We start from the raw sequence: 21,173 nt of genomic DNA, 5'->3' as shown, positions 1-21,173 counted from the left end.
ACAGTTGACTATAGCTGAATATCTACAACTGCATCAGGACACTGTGGCAACATCTGGCTACTGGACTTCATCACAGCCTTTTGTAGGACTATCAAGAAAACAGAATGACTAATGTGTGCTCCTTCGTGGTCAAAACGCATCTTATCAGAAGTGTCAGACCGCTGATCAACAAAGAGTTCCCAAAGCAAAGACTGGGATTGTAATAACTTTTGCAATTTTTTAAAACTTTTTTTTTTTTTAAACTTCTCAATTGCACATAAAGTGAAAGCACCTCCCTTATGAGCTGCAGAAATGGATTAGAAGCCCATGTGTAGTAGGACCGCCGTTGCAGCTTGTGGAATTACATAGACCCAAACTGTTGGGGACTCACTTTTTGAAGGGGCCAAGGGATTTGATCCCAGCCCCAAAGTGTCCTGTCGTCTGACCATCACACCTGTTTTGAAGGCAGACCCCACTATCCAATGGCATGGGCAAAGTTTTTCAGGAAGCCGGGCGGCAATCTGGGGAAATCGTACCAGCCAGGGAGCATGCTGTCACTGGCCCCCACCAAAGGACTGCTGAACGAGCCGGGCCAGAACAGCTGCTTCCTCAACAGTGCGGTGCAGGTAGGTCTGCTCTGCTAAAGTATGTAGCTTTGAAATACAAGTAAATGTCCGTTAGATTAGTATCAGCAGTATCAAATGAGTTGCTGATTAAACCTATCACCTCCACATGATAGTGTTACAATCTCGTGACACCCGGTGGTGACATTCCCATTCTGCACAACAGCAATGTTGTACCAGTAAAGTGGGAAGGCTGCAAAAAGCCCATACAATGATTCATAAGTGAAATCTACTGCTCAAAAATACCTGTTCATGCATCAGCATGTCTTGCCCCTGCTTGGTATTCGATAGTATTGCTTGATTTAACCCACTTTCAGATGAATGATGCAGTACATGGTAATGTTTTCTGTCGAGGAGGAAAACATTCAGTACAATCTTAATACTCCTCAGAAATATTTAAAGCTGCACAAAAATAGCAAGTATTACATGAAATATCACAGTCATAAGTTCTGAGGTTTACATTATTTATAGAGTTATTGCTTCCTTCCTGGAGATGTGTAGTCACTGTCTAAATTTGTCAGAGCTTCCCAACAGTTTATTCGTGTACTTAAAGGTTGCATTTGTCTCGTGGGTTACAAGATGGTGAGTAACACGTTTACTGTGTTGAGACTGTGACTCAGGGTCAGACGACTCACGAGTCGGCCGAGAGGATGATCGTTACCTTCAGCCTTGTTTCTCTGAGCGACACGTTTCTCTTGCCTAATCCTCATCTTTTACGACCTTGTAGATGTTGCCCTAGTACCCAAAGTGCCTTACATAAGAAGCACACCCTAACATTCTTCAACATGATTTTTTTAAAGGGCAGCCTGTTCTGGTGTGTATTTTTTATTTTGATGTCTTTTGTTTCCTTATTTACTCTGTTGTGGAAAACTGTCTAAACCAAAGGGAACACTTTCTTTCTGACAACATCCTTTTTTCCTTGTCCAGGTGCTATGGCATCTGGACATCTTCAGACGCAGCTTGAGGCAGCTTCCTGGACACTTCTGTTTAGGAGAGTCATGCATTTTTTGTGCATTAAAGGTAAGTCTGTGTATATTTGATAAAACCTCATACAGAAAAGAAACGGTGTGGTTGAAGTATGTTTTGTCAGATGTTGAGACCGTGTGTAATGAGCAGTGATGGTGTAACGAACGCCTTCGATTAAGTCTCACTCTCTTCTTTAGGGCATTTTCTCCCAGTTCCAGCACAGCCGGGAGCGAGCCCTGCCCTCTGACAACCTGCGTCACGCCTTGGCAGAGACCTTTAAGGACGAGCACCGCTTCCAGCTGGGCTTCATGGATGATGCTGCAGAGTGCTTTGTAAGTTCCCGTGGCAAACCGGGTTTTCCCCGAGAGAGGGTGACTCGCATATGAAAAAAAAGAGATGTGTGTATGTTTATGCGTTGTTGGTAATGCACTGCAATAAACAGTGTGGCGAGGTCACTGAGAGCACTTCACTGTCCCCACCCTTCCCTCCCACCAGCCGCTGCCACATTGCCTCTTAATAGCATCATGACAGGTTATATAAGCGCCAGTGATGTTTGAACCTCTCCCTTTCGTGCCACCACATTATGTCGCATCATTTCTGTGCGTTTTAAAAGTCAATTTTATGCATCCGTCATCATTTTTTCATTGTGGTTCCGTTGTTTTCTGCTATTTTTTGGCACAGCAAAGCATTGTTCAGCCAGAACTTGTTTTTTCCCTTACTGCAGTGTTATTTTCAGTATTGTTTTTTTTATCCAGTTTTATTTTGCCTCCAACTAACAAATGCAAAACAGACCATGCAGCATTTTTAGCCTTTGTTTTGCAACTATGTATTCTTATGTCCATCAGTCTTAATTTTGGTGATAACTTCTGCTTAATGACAGTATACCCCAGCTGCAAAGTTGTATGCTGATTTTATCCCACAGTCAGTGTTTATCCAGTGAGGAAGTTCAATTAGGCAGCAATGGATAAACACAAGTGAGTGATGTCTCTGCAGCAAAAGTGGAAAGGACTGTATGTTAATGGCTAACAAGTGTAAGCATTTATACTCCAAACTTACCACATAATGTTCATTAAATGTGGAGAAAGCAACATTAATGCTGTGTTTCTTCCCTTACAAAAAGCGTATGTGAAAAAGTTGCGCACTTTTGTTTACAATCTTAATTCTCAATCCCTCCCAGATCTTTGCCCTTGAGCATTTATCATGTGATGCACTGGCAGCAGCATGCTGGTGTAGAATTTATGTGAGCGAGTTAGCCACTGCCAGATTAACAAGCTGTGAAGTTGTGCCTGTAACCTTTAGAGGCCTACCTCACTGCCTTAATATTTTATAAACTCACAAGCCACTCCATGGAAACGGGAGCTAAAATGGTGTCACTCTTAAAATGTGCTCCTTCCCATGTCAGGCTTGCAACTCTCAAATTACAATGCCCGATTGTTTTGCAGTTTTGCTTTGGGGAAATACTTAGCCTGTGTGGTGATCGTGAAAAGTTTGAACAGAATTGTAAATATGTACCTTTTACTTCACAGGAAAACATACTGGAGAGGATCCACATGCACATTGTCCCCGAGGAGACGGATGCCTGCACTTCGAAGTCTTGCATCACACATCAAAAGTTTGCTATGTCACTTTATGAGCAGGTGAGTCAAAGGATATAAAGCATTTATTATGTGTGATGGGACATGTGTTTTTCTGTTCTTAAAAAAAAACAGTGGCGTTAAACATGTTAATTCAGGCCGACACATTTTTAAATCTGAGTTAATGGTGTTAATTATAGTCTTATAATTATAATCTTTTATTTTATTTATTAATAAAAAGGTGTTTTTACAGTGTTTGGTTTTGCACAGCCTCTCCAGTACAAGCTGAACACACACACAATTGTGCCCCCCACACACACACACACACACACACACACACACATGCAGAGACGAGTACATGAATCACTGTCTGAGACAGTAGAAATCCAATCCGTCATGTTTTGATACTGGGCAGCCCCGATGGAGTAAGGAGGGTGTTTCTGGTCTGATTCCACTGTGCTGCAGCAGCACTGCCAGATAAATCACAGACGGTGTACACAATAAATTCCAGCACAACACGGACACCACCCTGCCCTGTGGCTGTGATGCCCCCTCACTGACTCTGTCCATGTCCCCAAACCAGTTCTATCTCTGAATCAAACAGATAATGCGCCTTTGGACTAAATCCCTTAGGGACACAGTCGGTGGATTTTCTTGCTACTCCACTTCAAGGCACCAAAAGGCAAACATTACAAAAAGCCTAACTGATGACTGTCCGTGTCAATGGGAGATTTATAACTTAAATAACTAAAGCTATAAAATAAATTTAATATCGATACTGAGTTAAAAAAAAGGCTGAGGTTTCTAAACGCACACTGTTGAGTCCACAGTTTAAAATGCAAGCAAAGCAACAAGACTGGCATATGTTAATCTTATACTAGTAAAAGGGAGTTTTTTTGTAGGAGGGTGAAAATTTCCGATTTTATGCAGACTTTATGATTCATCTCTGACATGCGTGATTCACAAATGTTCATTTTTGTTTGTTTTTTGTGCGTTTGTCACCCTTGGTCTCTCCCTTGTGAAGTCTGTATGTCGCAGCTGTGGGGCATCATCCGACCCACTGCCGTTTACTGAGCTGGTGCATTATATTTCCACCACTGCACTCTGGTAAGGGAAAGGCAACGTGACACTTCACTGATGTCATTTTTTTTTTCGGTCTATATTTGTCACGGGGGCATCGTTTAACTTTTCAGCTGACATTTTACACAAAAGTTTTCTTTTTTCCCCCCTCCGCAATCCTCAATCTCTGCATTTTTTTTGTTCAGTCAACAGATGCCTCCACGCAAAGATGAGTCATTTGGGGATCTCTTACAAGCAGCAAGTACGATAGGGGACCTTCGAAACTGTCCTGTAAGTGTTTAAAATGTTCAAGTTGGCTGCCAAAGCCTTCATCAGAGATTTGGCTACACCACTCTCCATTAAATGGTTGTTACATTTGATGATCAGTTTTAGGATCGTTCTCGGGGACCATCCTCTTAAGAATCTCATGTTTTATTCTTGGTGTGCACTGTTGCTGACTAGCTGTTTTTGTAATGTACATAAAGGTTAAATGGGTGATATTAAATATTAGGTCTTTGCTTTTCTGTTCCAGAGCAACTGCGGTCAGAGGATTAAGATCAGACGGGTCCTCATGAATTGCCCAGAAATAGTTACCATCGGCTTTGTGTGGGACTCTGACCAGTCAGACCTCACTGAAGATGTTATCCGATCTCTGGGACCTCATCTCAGTCTCTCTGCGGTGAGTCAAATTTAATCAACAGCTTGTGTGCACTTCCAATTTTATCGGTTAGAGTTGTTTCCCGGTAGTTTTGGTACATTTTTGAGAGTGAGTGACGCTCTCCAAGTAATAAGATTTAATTAAACTTTTCAAATGAGCTAATTATTAGTGGTAACTTGGTTCACATTGTCGGTATGTTTTTGGTTGGGTCCATTTTTTTGCTGCCTTAGGATCAGTTTGTTTTGGTGCAATCAGACACATGTGGGGAATAAAGTAGGGATTTATTTCTCTGTGAGACAGAGCTCTTGCATAAGCAGTCGGCACCCTATGCCCAGTTGGCAGGCACCACACATCAAAAAGCCCTCGCTGGCCTTGGTCAGCTGGTCAAAAAGCCCTCCCCTCATCTCTCTGTTTACCCAAGCATTTGTGTGCGGATGCCTGTCTGAGGGAACATGTGGGTGGAATAGATGTTATTGAGATAAAGGGGGGGGGGGGTTACACACAGCATTTGTTTCACTGCTTAAATTCACACATTCTTTCATCGCAAGTGTGCTCAAACGTGGGTATGCGTGCTGCATTTCTATTCATCCTCCATGGTTAGGATGCTGTTAATGTTCACTACGGCACATGACTAACTGAATATTCCCCAGCAGCCTGTTTACATCAGGCCACGAGCAGAAATAAAAAAGAAAAATCAATCAGGGTCATTGATGAGGGCATGCTCATTTGCCCCACACATTATGTAACTTCTTGTTCTGTTGAAGCACTCAAACAGATTTTCTGACAGCTTCCCCGTGTTTCCAAAGCATACCATCTGAAGAATTTGTCACATACCCACCACTCCCACTTGTTTGCCACAATGGCCTTGATTCATTTGGGTGGGTTTCATGTGACTATGGTAGTTCTTAACAGGAGCCCTCCACCCCCATCATTGGCTCTCAAATCTATTGTTTGAGAAAGTGAATGGGAGTGACTGAGAACTGGCTGTGCAGGATACTTGTGTGGGGAACAAGTGATCTTTTTCAAGCATTTTCTCCACATGGCTGCTCAGGGCTGGACAATTGGTTTGACTATTGTTGATATAGATGATGAAATACTTAGTTTTGAGTCAGTGACAGTTGAAGAAACCAGTTAATTATAGTTGAAACCTTTTTATGGACACAAATGAAATTGGTGTACACCACTCCATCTATTAGTATTCAGGCCAAAGATTGTGGTGGACAATTGTAACCGAGATAGTAAGAGGTGCTATGGCAGTGCTGATTTAAACCAGTCTTTATTCATGCTGATTGTCAGTTCATTCCCTCAGAACTTAATCTATGAACCGATGGAGTAACTGATTCGCCTGTAGCTATCAACATCACTCACTTGCCTGCCCACTTACTGTGGCATTGATGCTGATAAGTGTATATTTATGTGTTTGTGTGTGTGGATACAGCTCTTCTACAGGGTAACAGATGAGCGTGCCAAAAAGGGGGAGCTGCTGCTCGTGGGGATGATCTGCTATACCAGCCGTCACTACTGTGCCTTCGCCTTCCACACCAAGTCCTCCAAATGGGTCTTTTTTGATGATGCAACTGTGAAAGAGGTCAGAACATGTACAGTACTGCTGAAACGATTGGTCAGTTTTACGGTTTCAAAGACGAATTATTACGATTAATGTGATCAATGAACAATTACCTGTTTTTGTTTGTTTCCTATCATTGGTAATTGATTGAGTGTGGATCTGAAAACAGATACCGAAACAGATTCCAATATTATCACATGGAAAAGTTTTTTTTTTCCCAAACACCTGCAAAAAGTAGTGACATGCAGTCTCTACACTCCAATCAGGGCCACATCGATCACCCTTCAAGAACGTTTGGGCTGATGAGACTTTATGGCTCTTAACAGTTGGACTCCCAATTTCTACAGCAGTTCTCTAACTCTGAAGTGTAGTTTCAGCAGCATCTTTCTAAAAGAATGCTGAGATGCAAATGATTGGAATTTGTGCTGTCTCTGTGTGAAAAATTTATTTATTTGTGTTTTGCAGGCAATTTGTTTTGAGTGTGTGTACAGTGTGTATGTCGTGAATCTATTCTTTCCTTTTCCCAAACACCAGCTTCATTTCTGAGCCGCGCACATGCGAGCAAACCTTTTGTTTTTCACATTCCAACAATTTCCTCGGGTACTGCGGTGCAGCGGCTGGTTGGCGCTGCGTCAGTCCATCAGCCACTTATGCTGCGTGTGCAACACTCCACTCCACCATCTCCGCCCCCGACTGAGATGGAGTAGCTACAGCACTCAGCGCCTGCCAAGTCTATACCCGAAATGAAATTTGCCAGCATTTCTGTAATACCCCAAATCCCAGCTGCAGGATGTCTAGTGTACAGTGGTGTAACCTAATTGCTGCATTTTTAGTGCCTACAACTTTATAACATTCATAAAAAAAAATATTTTTTTTACACCACAGGCTGACACAAATATTATTGGCTGAATATGTCGGGTAATGACGACAGCAAGGTTGCAGCAGTTGTAGTAACAGTATGTCATAGCCTTTAGTCTATGTAAATAAAACGTTCAAGTGCAAAGGTCACTTCATCCTCATTTGCTCTTAAAACGGTGGTTGATTTTTAGCCACAGTTTGCCCTTAGAGTACAAGGTTGTAAGAGAAGATGACACACTACAGTACAGTACTCAGCAGTTTTTATTATATGGTGATTTCCATATAGAACACATTAAGCACTCATTTTGCAGACCTCCATCATTTTTACCTTTTTGATTTTTTTTTTTTTTATCCACCTCTGCAGCACTTCCATGTTTTGTTTTGTGCTCAGCATTGATTCTTCTTTACCTCATCTTTCTTACTCTCCTCCTCCTACAACCCCACAGTCACCCGCCCTGTCATTTGCTTAATTAAGTAGCACACAAGCATCTGTTAGCCTGCAGCTTGTCTTTGTGGTGCCTGTCACAATAAGCCACAACTTGGCTTATTGTGATTGTGCGATTTGACGTCACTATGTTCTTTTCTGTCACAAATAAGACGATGTGCAATGAAGATTAAATGGTTTTTGTTTCAAAGTCACCAGTTAATTCTTACACAAGCTGATCATTTCATTCATTTGACTTGCTGGTGATATCAGTAGATGCCTTATGACTATACTACAAATGTAATATCTTCAGATTGACCCAACCCCAGGAAAAACACACCACAACAACAACAGAGTTTCACTGTATTTTGTCACCCAACAAGAAACCAGCTTTTTATCATGTTCTTAAAATGTCTACATGTGAATTGATCACATGTTCTTCTGTTTTCTGCGGTAGATTGGCTCCAGGTGGAAAGATGTCGCCACCAAATGCATCAAAAGTCACTTCCAGCCCCTCCTCCTTTTTTACTCCAACCCTGACGGGAGTGCCATTATTGCAGATCATGCCTCGAAACAAAGCAGCAGCCAGGCTCAAGTGCAAGGTACGATGTGTCCCGTCTATGCCCATGTTGATTGGAATGAGAATGGTGAAAATAGAGGATATCAGGGGCCTTAGGGATTACATAAAAAAAAAAAAAAAAACTCATTATACTGAATATGAGCCACACTCCTTGAAAAGTGTAACTGCAACGTCAGCCTAACTCTCTTGTTAAATATATTGAAATGTAAAGATCGTGTTGAACGCTTGACTGGTCAGTTTAAGTGTGATATTCCTCCATGATTGATTAGGAACAATTGCATCTTATGTGTACATAAAAAAAGACGCAGTGTTGTAAAATTCTTAAGGAGGGGTTTATTTAAGCAGAACTTTATTTCATCTTCAGCACTTCCATAAATTAAAATGTACACCTTATCTCAAATGGAAATCATATTCAGCGCTCACAGCGCACCACACCAAAGTAGACGTACTCCCCCCCCCCTTCCCCCCCAGTAAATCTTAATTTTTTCCGAGCTTGAAAATATCTAATCTTCGTGATTCCTTTATTATCTTCAGCAGGCCTTGACTCTCCAGTGCCAGCCCCTAAGAAACTGGACCTCACCAGGGAGAATCTGAATGCTCTTTTGGGTCATGCCCCTTTCAAACAGAAAACTGCATCAACCCTTAGCAGGAGCAGTGTTCAGACGAACGGAGGACGGGGACATGGTAAGAGACAGTAACACACAGTATTTCTGTTAAAATGTAGTATTTTGAAGTGAATAAGCAAAATAAGTTGTCGCTATGTTTGTAAAAGGAGGATAGAGGTCACTAAGAGCTGCCAAATCATTTACATACTTCAGCATCGACAGGAGAAATTGAGTGTGAGCAGAGGATATTTAGTTTATGTAAATGGACTTTGTAAGTAATAACTGAAACAGCATTGGGGGAATTTGAATCTCTTATGATATAATTACATGTTGCACAAGGATCGGAAGCTCACTGAGAGCTACGAGTCATTGTCTGTCAAGCTGTGTTGTAAGGAGGAAACATTATCACCAATACAATTAGACCGAGGCGTGAAAATCAAATTATTATTCACACAATCTGTTTTGTTGTTGCTCAAGTGAATATCAAAATCCAAAAGCATTGTCCACAAAAACAGCAGGGATATTATTATTTTTTAACTTCGTGTTCTCCTCACACTTACTCAAGTTTATACAGCGAGCAGAATCGCAGCACGATCACGTTTTCCAGCGCCATGACTAATCATTGCATTTCAAAGGCAATGTCTGCCAAAGTGAGTATCTGCCAGAGACAGAGGAGAGGAGACTGTGCCATAATTTCCTCCTGTTCCCCTAATGTAGCACAAAATGTACCATATACATCAGCACAACGATGCGTTGTAAAGTTAGCCTCTACCGACACACTCAGCAAGTGCTCTGTGCCTCGGGGGGTGCTGGGGACTAAGAGGTGAAAAAAAAGAGACAAGGAAAAAGGATGTAGTGACAATATACATCTATATGTTCACTGAGATAACATACTTTTAATGGTGTCTGCAGTGGTGGAAGTCCCCGCCCGATTCAGCAGATTTATTACATACTGCCTTCATACTTTCTGACCCTCATCGTGAACACCTGAAATGTTTTTTTTTTAACATTTGTAGTGAAAATGAGCTCCAGTGATCCCAAGAGTCGCCTCAGGGACATTTCTCGAGAAGTTGCCCAGAAAGCAGGAGAGGTTCGAAGCGTGCATCCAGCCAGAAGAGAGCCCGATAGGAGTGGTCAGCGGAGGCAGGAGACACGTTACAGAGGTTTGTTGTAGATATTATGTGATCCTCTACAGAGACTGCACATGCCATTCAGCACATAAAACATAAACAAGGGAATTGTAAAAAAAAAAATAAGGCTTGCTGTCCACATCCCCAACCATTATGTAACTCTCAGTTCGGGGGCAATGTGTCAGAAAGGGGATTAAGTGCTGACGTCTGTTGGAGCCTGCCTTGATCCCACTCTGTCATCCCACTCAGCTATTGGTTCCCCACGCTCTGGTGTGAATAAACATTTACAACAAACACACACTATGACAAACCAAAACCCCTGCAAAACAAATTAACTAGTGAATAATTTAATTCATTGTTGAATTTAACTTCAAAAACTAACATCTTAACTCCTTTTTTCTTACAAATAGTTTTCAGTTCTAATGAGGAGACTGATTGGTCAGCTCCTTTTAATACTTTCAGTTAAGTATCAGTGAGGGGATTAGTGAACACTCTGATTGTAACACTCTCCCAAATCTACCATGTCAACAGCAGTAGCCAGGTTTAGTCTCAAGCTCATTTCCCATCATGATTGAATTCACAAGACTAAAGGGAGGTTGTTGTTGTAGATGAAAAGCAAGGTAGGAGGAGAAACTCGGAGGTGAAAGTGACCACAGTGTGGATTATGCCCTGGGTCAGCACGAAAAGATAGGAAAAGCAACTTTGCCACTCCTGTTGGACTGTGGAATAACCTGAGGGAATGTTCTAAATGATACTGTCTGTATTGATTTATTCTTCCAAAATGATCCACAGCCTTGTGCGGAGTTGACAACACTGAGCTGGCAGCAGAAGCACACTGGTATCATATATACAAGCAAAGAACATAGACAGCAATGTTTGGAGTGATTTAACTCTGGCACACAGTCAGCAAAATCGAAGAGAACAGGAACTCCCATCGTGTGGGCCCATTTCCAAAGGCAGACAAGGTTTAGTGTACTGCTGAATTTATTTATTTAATTATTTTTGTTTTCACCTGAAAAGACGTTGCCATAGATTGCTTTTCCTGGTGATTTAGATGACTCCACTGTCCCAGACTGAGGCAGTCAGCTCTTGATTATAACTGTGCTATGGACAGATGAGGCTGGTATGTTAAATTAAGGCTTTCCTTAGTGATGGAAACTTTTTCAACTTTCACCAACCCTTTGTGCAGTGCCTGTAGAAATTATGTATTCCTATAGTGGGAGCTGAAGAAGATTTTTCAGTTATGGCAATGCATGTTAAGGAACATAAATGCTTGGTTGAACCAGTTTGGAAGAAGGATGTGTGTGGGCATGTATTTTGAAGTGTCCTTGGGCAAGCAGACACACATCCGTGCCACATGGTTCAGACATGTCACATGTGGGAAACATTCATGCACATATATACACACACACTCTTCATACAACACCAAAGTGCAACCTTTCAACAATGGGGACCTGCATGGCAACCTCCACACGAGCTGCCTACCCTCCCGAGTACGCGCCACAGAAGAAAATTGACTCCTGATAGTCGTAATTTACACCTTGCTGTCACCTGCAGACATAAATGTCATCTGTAACCCTATTGTCGTCATTGCCGCTCCCTCAATTTGTGCCCACCTACTGTGTTCTTTTTTGTGTCTTGGTGTCAATGAAAGTCAACTTTTGATCTTGGCAACATGATTTATGACACTATTAAAAAAAAAAAATGCTAATGCTTGTAACATTAGCATTAAAGTTTATGATTGATTAGTATTAAAGTTTATTATTATGGATTTTTTTTGTTAGGAATTTAAAAATATAATATTCTATAAATTGTTTCTTATGATTTATGTTCAAAATATAGTTTAGTGCCATTCCAACTGTTACAGAATAACAGCTCATGGTACTTCATTTACTTAATTTCAGATCCAGGCCACGACAGGACCTACTCCCGCTCCGTCTCCCCTCCAGAGAAAGGCTTCAAACAACACCTGGAAACTCGACTGTACAGCAGCCAAGGAAAAGGGAACACACGGACTGAGCGAACGCCCTACTATGGCGGGCGTTCCTCCCAAGAACCCCCACGCTCTCATTCCAGAGTCCAAGTGCTACCTACTGTGCCCAGCATAAGCAGTGGTCATCATAGCCACAGGCTAGACCAGATTTCCAATGGATATGATACTGACAGCAGCCAGGATTCTCGAGATCATCCTGGAAGCGGAGGGAACAGTCGGAGCAGGACAAGCCGCCCGTGGAAGCCCATGAGGGAGGCTCTAAATGTGGACAGTGTTTTACGTGGCAACAGTGATAATCCTGTCAGTCAAGAGCGAAGACAGCACAGCCCACGGAGAAGGCCCAGCAGTCAGTCGCCCTCTCGTGACCGCGAGCGAGACAGAGATTTCACGTGGGGAGCCCTGGAGGAACGCAAACCTAAGAGTCTGATGACCATCTACGAGGACGAGCAGAGGCATGAAACCGGTGGCAGCCGAAGCTCGCTGGACTCGGACAGCAGGGGTGGCTACAGTGACAAGGACAGGTCGAAGGGCTCGTCAACTCTGAAACTGCGGAATGACAGCTGGAAGATCCAGCGAACTGAATCTGGATATGAAAGTAGCGACAGGCTAAGCAATGGTTCAGCAAATCTCGATTCACCTGTGGTCGAGAACCTCTCTTCCAAGGACCTGCGGCCTATACCAGAGCTGCACCTGACAAGGTAAAATGGACTGTTGCATTTCTACTTCTTTTTACAAAATGATCCCATGGCCTTCTCATTTCAGTATTTGTTTCAAAAGTGCTGCCATTTCGAAATAATTGAACATTACAAACAAACTGTTCTAAAAATAGCAACTTCAGTTTATCATTAATGCTCGCAAAGCAGATCTGGCAAACTTGTTTTTTTTTCTGGGCAAATTATGCTGGGCTGTCGTTTGGTGGCTTTATAGTGGAGGATAATATTCCCAACTAGCTGACAACTCCTATACTCTGAGCCAGCAAATAGCAGACGTTCTCAACTGCTGGTGCATTATTCAAGCGGGTCTCCTGATAATATCAGTTAAGTGCCTCTTAATTATTCATTCTTTACCGTATGGTTACGATGTTGTGACTGAGTTCAGAGCTGAAGTTGGACAATGTGTTCAATGGTTTTTTCGATAATTGCCCCATATCTTTTGTACTTTTTTCACAAGTTTTTTCATTTTGTTGACTTCAAGGAGACACAAGGCATTGCACTTAAAAAAGGAAAACGGCAGGAGCCAGACATTGATTATGCATGAAAAATATCATAAGTACGGGTTGTTTTGACAGTAAGATATTTTTACGTGCTGTCTTCACACATCAAAGAATATAATGTTGCAGGATTTATTTTCAAATAACCCCATAATAAATCATTCTTACCATCCAATATTTAAACTATGGTCATATGGGTTTCTTTTCCCCTTTTTGGTCTTAGCATGGGTCCAGCTTCGTCTTTTTAAGGGCTTGGGGAAAGTCAAGCTCTGGCATATCTTGTGGCCGTCTACACTTTATGAATAATTAAGTTTATTTTTTATTTTAGGGATCACTTCCCACCGAGAAGCAGTGATGATTTGAAGGCTGACATTCTGCACTCCACGTTTTTCACCAGTAAGTTAATCAGTCACACTTTAACCTGTCTCTTCAAAGCATGCACATGTGAAATGTGCTATGTTGAAATGAAACCACCAAAGGTCTACGTAGGTCTACTAAAAAATGTTTAATTTGAAACCATTACTTCCAGCTTCACACTTGAATAACTCGAGGAGAATTATACATCCTGTCTGTTACAAAAGTGGACACAGGTCACAAAGTAAAGTATGATTCCATCACAAAGGCTTGGCCCTGACATTAAAGAGATTTCCTCTGCCTAATAGTCTTCCATGTGTTGTAAGGATCTGAAACATTACGATAGTAGTCAGCGATTTCCTTGATTTATTGTTCCATCAGTAATGTTAAGGTCACGGCCTGATTGAGAGGATACTGTATGGAAATAAGTGTGCTCAGCTTCTTCACTCACTGGCCTTGACCTTTTTTTCCTGAGCAACATTTATGTTCTGCAGCACAAAGGAAAATGTGCATGGACTTAAAGGCAACATCAATCTAAATTGTGAAGAAAAAAAATTGTTTTTATGGAATCAACTGTCTTGTAAATGAATTCTCTAAAACACAGTCTGTCCCTTCTTGCTCATTAAAAATGGAACATTTTGAAAAAAAGAACCTCAAGGGCCTTGTTAACCATTAACTGTTGTGAGTAATGATCTTTTGCAGAAGGCAGTACAACTTTTTATCCAATGGGGAAAGGGAGTAGTTTTCAGATGAAAGAAAAAGGTAAAAATAATAAAAATAATGAACCTGAGATAGTCATGCTGTGAATCATAGTTATTTTTTATTTTACTGCCATAATGGAGGGAGATTAGTTTGTGGATATGTTGCCTGGACACTCTTACCTTTGTGAGAAAGAGAAAGAGAGAAAGAAAGAAGTGAACAATATCCTAAATTAACAAAATGTCTAGAAAGTATCCCCACTGCTTTCTTCAATGGGAATACTGAGTTAATCCTGAATTAGAGGTGGACATGAGTGAGCTGGCAGGGGCCTCCCAGCTGTGCTCAGCTGGGCAGAAAATTCCAGGACTTGAACCTTGAGAAGGTCATATTCAAATATGAAGAAAGGAAAATGGCACTCTGTTGCACTGTTGTTACTAGTGCAGTGCTCATAGTTGGTATGTGCGCACCGCAAATTAAATATGCCTTGTAAAGAGATTCCAGCGTAGCTGACAGTCACAAAACAGCTCGCTGCGCTAATCATAGCCTCGCTAGCATACCTTTGGAAACAGGTTGGCCAAGTTAGCTGCAAGATAGTAGCATGCTAATGCTAAATAAATATGTGCTTGCGTATTGGTGAATGGACACTGACAACACCATGTTCTGCGGTGAACCATGTGAAAATGTCTCACCCACAGTGAGGACAGTCTCTTCACTCCCACCTCCCTGCTCCAGACAGCGCAGCTGCTGCTGAAGAGCCGCTGCCTACTGCCTGATGTAGCGTGATATATCGGGCGAAAGTGCAGCGTGATGCGTAAATCAGCGAAAATTAAAATTACTCCAAAAAACCTTGAACCTTGAAAATCAAGGATGCACACCACCGGGCCATGCTCAACCCGTATCCAAAATCTTAGGGCGATCTGACTAACGGTTAGCGAGATATGCCCGTCACAGACACACAGACAGACACAACTTGCTTTATAGATAGATTTCAAGGTCCCACATTTCTGACTTCCTCAAAATGTGTAGGAAATAATTTTTCACACACACAACCAGGTTAATGTCTTATTTGTTTTACACCTAAACATGGCTTAAAATATCTCATTGAGCTTCAGAGGTCTGTTCTTTAGTGGCTACTTTAAAATCAGTGTGAGGTAGTTTGCAGACACCCTGCTCTCTGCAAGCTACAGCATCAGTTTGGCCTGAGTTCAGGGGTGGTAGATTAAAGGGAGTTTTCAGAAAAGCCTAAGCAGATACCAGGAGTGCATTTAAGTACAGAAATCCAATCCAAAAACGTTCATGTAGGAGGGTGGGTTGGGAGAGCACATTTTACTTTTTGACCTCGGGCTTCTTTCCTAAACATTAGTTGTTGCTGTCAAATGCTCTTTTTGATCACCTTAACGATGACCTTTTGAGTGTTGATGTGATATCAAAACGAATGGATATGGTAGCCGAACATGAAGCGTGAAAGGTCACCGCTTTCAGGAAAACAGGGTGGGAATTCCAGACACTTGGGTCTGCTATCTAGACAGTAAATCACAGTTTCCTTAATTTAGCCTGATTGTCTCTGGTGGCTCCTGCAGAGTCAATAGAAACACACTCCAAAAGCTTTTATGGTTCTGTTTCCACTCATTGTTACATCAACAGAAGACTGGTGTGCTTTCTGCTTCTTTTTACATGCTGCTGATGCTGAATTGAGAAAGATAAACAGTGAAGTTGCCCTTTTTTCCCTTTTAAAGGTTTTTTTTTTATTACTTCATGCTACTCGGCTTAATAGGTCTGTTGATGTCTTGTAGCAAACCAGTGACAGGTGTTACAAGCAAAAAGCTTTAATGCAATGGAATTGCTGCATATGTTTTTGTAGCATAGGGCTTAACATTTCTGCTTATATGATATATTGACACAGAAACAAAAGGATTTTTTTAAACGTCTGGCCATTGGTCAGTCAGGAAAAGCCCAAATGCAAAATTTGCATGCGAGTCTGAATGATGATCAACCATTTTAAATACCCCAGGCAGCAGAAAGCAGAGAACTCCAAATCTCGACTTGACAGCTTTAGAGCTGAATATGTGTAGAGTTTTTTTTTTTTTTTTTTTTTTGTCGCATCAACAAAGCCTCAAAAGCCTGTCAAGAAATTTTGCATGTTACAGGCTCTCAAAACCGAGTTACGGGTTTGCTTTAATGGGCTGTTGTGAGGAAGTTTTCGCTGTTTCCTCTGGGAATGTCTTACTTTGACAGTTCGAATAATTGCTATGATGCCGAACCACGTCACTGTTTCCTCCTCTTAAGAAAGTTGAGAATAACTTTTTGGAGAACAGCCCACAAACAGGTGTCTTTCCTGAACTTTCTCAGTCACCGTTTTTGCCCAAATGTGGTCAACGCTGGGTCTGTGATCTGTAATCTTAAAGATTAATATATCAGTTCACACAATTTTCTTAGTGTGGAAAAGCATAGGAACTAAGCTTCCCACTTGAGTATTTCTTCTTAACTTGGGAACGAGAGAGAGGGGCACGTTTTATTGAACACCGCTCAGTGCAATTTAGATGGTACATTAAATGCTACTGAACCGCAGTTTAATTCATGCAATCACAGTACATGGACAGTTTCCCAGGCAAGTGCAGAAGGCCATGTAAACAGCATGACACCTTAAATACATGTTTTGCTGGCACTCGCAGCTGCACAAGCGAGCACACAATTCTGCTCAAATGAATGTTTTGTGGCGATCTGCTCAACCCCGAAATTGAAGAATTGATTCACATTTTAGACGGAGTAAAACTGATTATTTGATGTTTGCGATTTTTCAACCACAACAGACAGCCTTGCAAACCGCAAAACAGTCACCTTGTACTTTTGGTTTCCAGCTGTTGTGGCAGTGCAAATGACTATGGAGATGAGGGGGATTTTCTAAACAGTAGGCACTGCATCCTTTTTTTTATTTTTTGGAATGATATTGTCACGGTTGCTTGCCAACATTGCAGATCAGCGGCATCAAAATGTGAATTGCCACATGGATTTAGCAGCTTAAAAATGCAATAGTGTTGTGGAGGGGATCTGGAGTTTGACCTCGGTGTAATTGCATGCCAGCACAAAGGATTTAGTCGCTAATGCTCTGAGAGAGCACATGAGAAAAAAACAGGGGTATGCTGACACATCGCAGATGGTCCTCGACCATTCACTCTCTTCCTGGTCCTGTTGGTCAGCTGTTGTCTGTCTCGGACCTTGTAAATAACACCCACCCTGCTAACTTGGCTAAGCTCCACACCAGCTTCCACCCGGGCACCTGTTTTGTTTTGTTTTGTTTTGTTTTTAAAAAATGTGTTTGTGTCTACTGAGTGAAATGTATCATCATTGCCAACTTTTTTTTTTTCATTAGTTTGTGCTCATTCCAACTTCTTAATTAGCTGCAGTTCATGCAAGGTTCGTATTGTTTCATTAATACTGTTAGCTTGAAGCTACCGGGGCCTGGATATGAACCCAAATTCCCTTTGAGGGGCCATGTTCTTTGGTTGGATCAGACAGTCAGAGTGGTACATAGGGGGCTTTAGGGCGCTCTGCCAGACTAGCTGCTTTAGTACTTCCTCTCACAGCACCAGGCAAAGGTCCTCATTGTGACCCTGTTAGATAACATGTCTTTGCTGGAGAGACATAGAGAAAAAAAAAAAAGGTTTATTGTTTTTGTGTTTAAATAAAAACCCTTGGCAGATGTTACCTTCCTTTATTTTATGAGTTTACAGGTTAGTGTCCAGTGCAATAAAATGCTCATGAGGCTTCATTTCATTCTAGGTGAACAAGGAAGACAATCTCCAGATCCACATGATGCAGTCATCCTCTCTGGTCAGCCCATACACAGGTGAAACAAAGCTTAAGCTGTAAAAGTCCAAATTATATTAAGTATTTGCAAGTAAAATATTGACTGTGGTGCTTTTGTTCTTTAACAGAAGAAGAGCCTTCCGTTACACTCCTGGTATTTTGGAAAAGAACAGTTCTCCGGACAGTGAACAAGAAGACGACGTGGATGGCAGCCCTGTGAGCCCTGTGCCTCTTTTCTCAGCTAAGACCAGCAGTTCTGAGTGGAACAGCTCAGATGACCTTGCCGGACCCCTCTCTGAACAAGAGGAGACTGGTACTGGTGCCGACCTAAGCCTTCCCCTGCACAGATATCCCCCTCCTTTACCTCTCAAGAACTTTGGCAACAGTCACACTGACCCATCTGGTGTCCACTCCCAGTTGCCTGAGGAGTCAACACGATCGAGCCCCCGCAGTGACCCCAAAAATGGCTCGTCCCTCCTCTCCCACACCACGCTCCGTCGGTGGATTGAGACACCGGCAGAGCACAGGCTTTCATCCGGTGCCAGCTCCAAGTCGGGGTCATCGGACCAGGAGAGGAACGATCTGTCAGCCAGCGAGAGTGACGAGAGGCTACCGAGTCCAAATCCTGGGCATGCTGATGGTACTGACTCCCCTACTCTGTCAGACATTGTTCTTCCCACCACTTACTTTTCTGTGGACGGCTGTATGACAGACACGTATCGGGCCAAATACCATAAGAGGCCTGCCTTTTACACAAAAACAGAGGACCAGGCATCATCTGGGGATAGCGATGCAGAAGGGAGGGCCCTTCCCTTAGCAGATGTTCAGCCACCAGAGCCTTCCAAAAGCCAATCAGAGTCAGGTATACCACAGTACAATTTGTGAATCATTGGCCCTTTATGGAAATGTTGCATTAAATAACCTGTTGGTTTTTGTCTTTTCTTTTGCAGGCTATTCTACGACGACCAGGATTAAGTGGAATCCAATTACTCCAAAAGGACTCGATGAGCATGGTTTCCTATGATTTTTAACTAAAGCGTCACTGTATGCCAAAAGGAATTGTTGTGCAATTTGACTGCAACATAGTTTAACTCCTTTCATATGGGATGTTGTACTTGCTTATGATGAAGTCATAGCAGAACTGGGTGCCAAAGAGATTGAAAAAAAAAAAAGAAGAAAGGTGTCCTTTTTGCTGTTTGGTTGCTTTGGTAAGATTTACTAAAAGCTTTCAAACAGGAGAGAATTTGCACAGTATAAGGCACCATACAGGTACAGAAAAAGGAACTATGCCTATTTGTTGTCAGTGGTGTTTTGGGCTTTTGGTGCTCCAAAGCAAAAGGGTGAGCAAAGAATGTATATGAAACTGTCACTTTAACACACAATAGATGAAAACATTTATTTTACATGAAGAAATAATCACTGTCTTGCAGATCCACCGTCACCGTCTATGGATTTATTATTTTATTTGTCTATCTACTCTCATTTCAGTGTTATGAGGTGTCTGTCCTAGTTCTGTCTGTTTTTGACTTTACCTTTCGTTGATTTTTGAAGAACATTGAGCACAGTGTTTGAAAGTAGAAAGGAATTCTACACACTGGACACTCCTGGCACGACTTAAAAAAAAATGGATCCCAAGGATCTGTGTTAATATGAAGCTTGAGGGCATCCACGTTGGTTTTTGACCAATAAGATCTCTTTTGAGATGTGTCAAAGTGAGACAGGTTACAGATTGGATTCTTGTTTGTCTGTGGTGGGTTAGTTATTGACCTCTACAAGTAACCAGCAAAGGCTTTTTTCTTCTGCCTCACCTTCTGTCAAACAATCAGTGTAAAATATGAATACTGACCACCAGTTTGGTTGAGCAGGGTCAATACGGTGATGGGGGAAAAATATGTGAAATTGATCTAGTTTTTATTAGGTGGAAAAGTGTGGCATGAGACACGTCCCTGTACACATCGCAACTGTTTTATATGGCTTTGCACTGTATTTCTGGTTGATTATTTGTCTGCTCTGCTAGGACATGGTCATGTCAGAATTAAAAAAAAGCTTCATTTAGAAATAAACAGCCTTGCTTGTTTGTTAATAACTTGTTCTTAACCTGAGTAGTGGACTACTTTTGGTTCCAAATGTTTTATATTATATATTATGCAGCAGACTCTAATGCACAGTGCCTTTTGTATTTTTCTATGTGAAGACAAAACTAAAATCGGAGCCATGGTTTGTACAATTGTTTGACTTTAAAGATTTTTTGTAACATTTTATTTTATTTTTTATTGATTAACAGCTGTTAAATAAACTTTTATTTAACCACATCTACGTGTCAAGCCATGTTATGTTTTTTAAAAGCACAAATTTCAGAGTTTCTTCCAAACCTCTGAGTTGATCAGTATGTAGTTCTAAAGAGAAGATGTCTGTCCTGAATAAATACTTACTCTACTGTTATGGAATTATTCAGCCTGTTGTGTTCACTTTATATTGGGGGAAACATGGTGTTTTGCTGCCATCTGCTGACAGCTCCTGAATGCCTCGTTGTCTCATGTTTCAGGAGAAAAGGGATGTATCATTTCAAAGTTTTCACCTGTTATTCTGCTGAAAACACATTTATTTTGCTGCACTTCTGTACCTTTTATTGCCTCAACCATCTCTGTTTTTTTTTTATACAACTGTTTCCTTATAAATCACAACAACCTGTTTTTACCTCTCAAATACTAACTGAGATGATGGCCAATGTTGTCCCCTTTTTGTCTAATTGGAATTAGACATTTTGTAAAAATCCGTGGGTTTGTTCTTTATGTTAAAATGAGGTATATCTGACATACTTTCATCACACAAAGTCAATCAAACAATATTGAAGATTAATATGAGGTTATTAAATGATCACACTAAATAAACGCACTTCTCAGAGTGACACTGCACAGCAACGTGTGAGTCAATTAAACCCAATATTATGACAGTGTGTAGATATCTAAAGTAATTGAAACGGTTGAGAAGGCCAAAGAGCTCGTCACAATTGTCATGTTTTCCACTGAAGACAACCTGATCCGTCACAGTGGGACAAGCACAGTTGTACATATAGAAGTTAATAAA

The 21,173-nt window shown here is 41.5% G+C and overlaps 1 protein-coding gene across 2 annotated transcripts; it reads left to right on the top strand.

Annotated features, from left to right (window-relative positions):
• Nucleotides 1-427: 427 nt before the first annotated feature.
• On the top strand, nucleotides 428-20,363 carry usp53a (ubiquitin specific peptidase 53a). Of its 2 annotated transcripts, none has more exons than XM_083885784.1 (16): nucleotides 428-605; nucleotides 1,530-1,622; nucleotides 1,766-1,900; nucleotides 3,095-3,205; nucleotides 4,167-4,249; nucleotides 4,408-4,492; nucleotides 4,734-4,880; nucleotides 6,298-6,447; nucleotides 8,166-8,310; nucleotides 8,826-8,972; nucleotides 9,910-10,056; nucleotides 11,928-12,714; nucleotides 13,555-13,622; nucleotides 18,060-18,126; nucleotides 18,215-18,948; nucleotides 19,037-20,363. In XM_083885784.1, exons 1-16 carry the CDS (start codon nucleotides 462-464, stop codon nucleotides 19,108-19,110), a joined length of 3,117 nt encoding a protein of 1,038 aa, XP_083741910.1. In that variant the 5' UTR covers nucleotides 428-461; the 3' UTR covers nucleotides 19,111-20,363. The 2 variants fall into 2 exon arrangements, with proteins under 2 accessions (XP_083741910.1, XP_083741909.1); XM_083885783.1 differs by having other exon boundaries at nucleotides 8,823-8,972.
• The last annotated feature ends 810 nt before the right edge of the window (nucleotides 20,364-21,173 follow it).

This window comes from Microchirus variegatus, assembly GCF_963457635.1.
Source record: "Microchirus variegatus genome assembly, chromosome: 2".
NCBI classification, from domain to species: domain Eukaryota; kingdom Metazoa; phylum Chordata; class Actinopteri; order Pleuronectiformes; family Soleidae; genus Microchirus; species Microchirus variegatus.
This window is presented reverse-complemented; position numbering and strand designations above follow the sequence as displayed.

What these genes read in the sequence shown, in the direction of transcription:
- usp53a (XM_083885783.1), top strand. Translation starts at nt 462, where the DNA reads ATGGCATGGGCAAAGTTTTTCAGGAAGCCGGGCGGCAATCTGGGGAAA. An exon ending in ATGATGCTGCAGAGTGCTTT is followed by an intron (nt 1,901 to 3,094) that starts GTAAGTTCCCGT and finishes TTTACTTCACAG; the next exon opens with GAAAACATACTGGAGAGGAT. An exon ending in ATTTCCACCACTGCACTCTG is followed by an intron (nt 4,250 to 4,407) that starts GTAAGGGAAAGG and finishes TTTTTTGTTCAG; the next exon opens with TCAACAGATGCCTCCACGCA.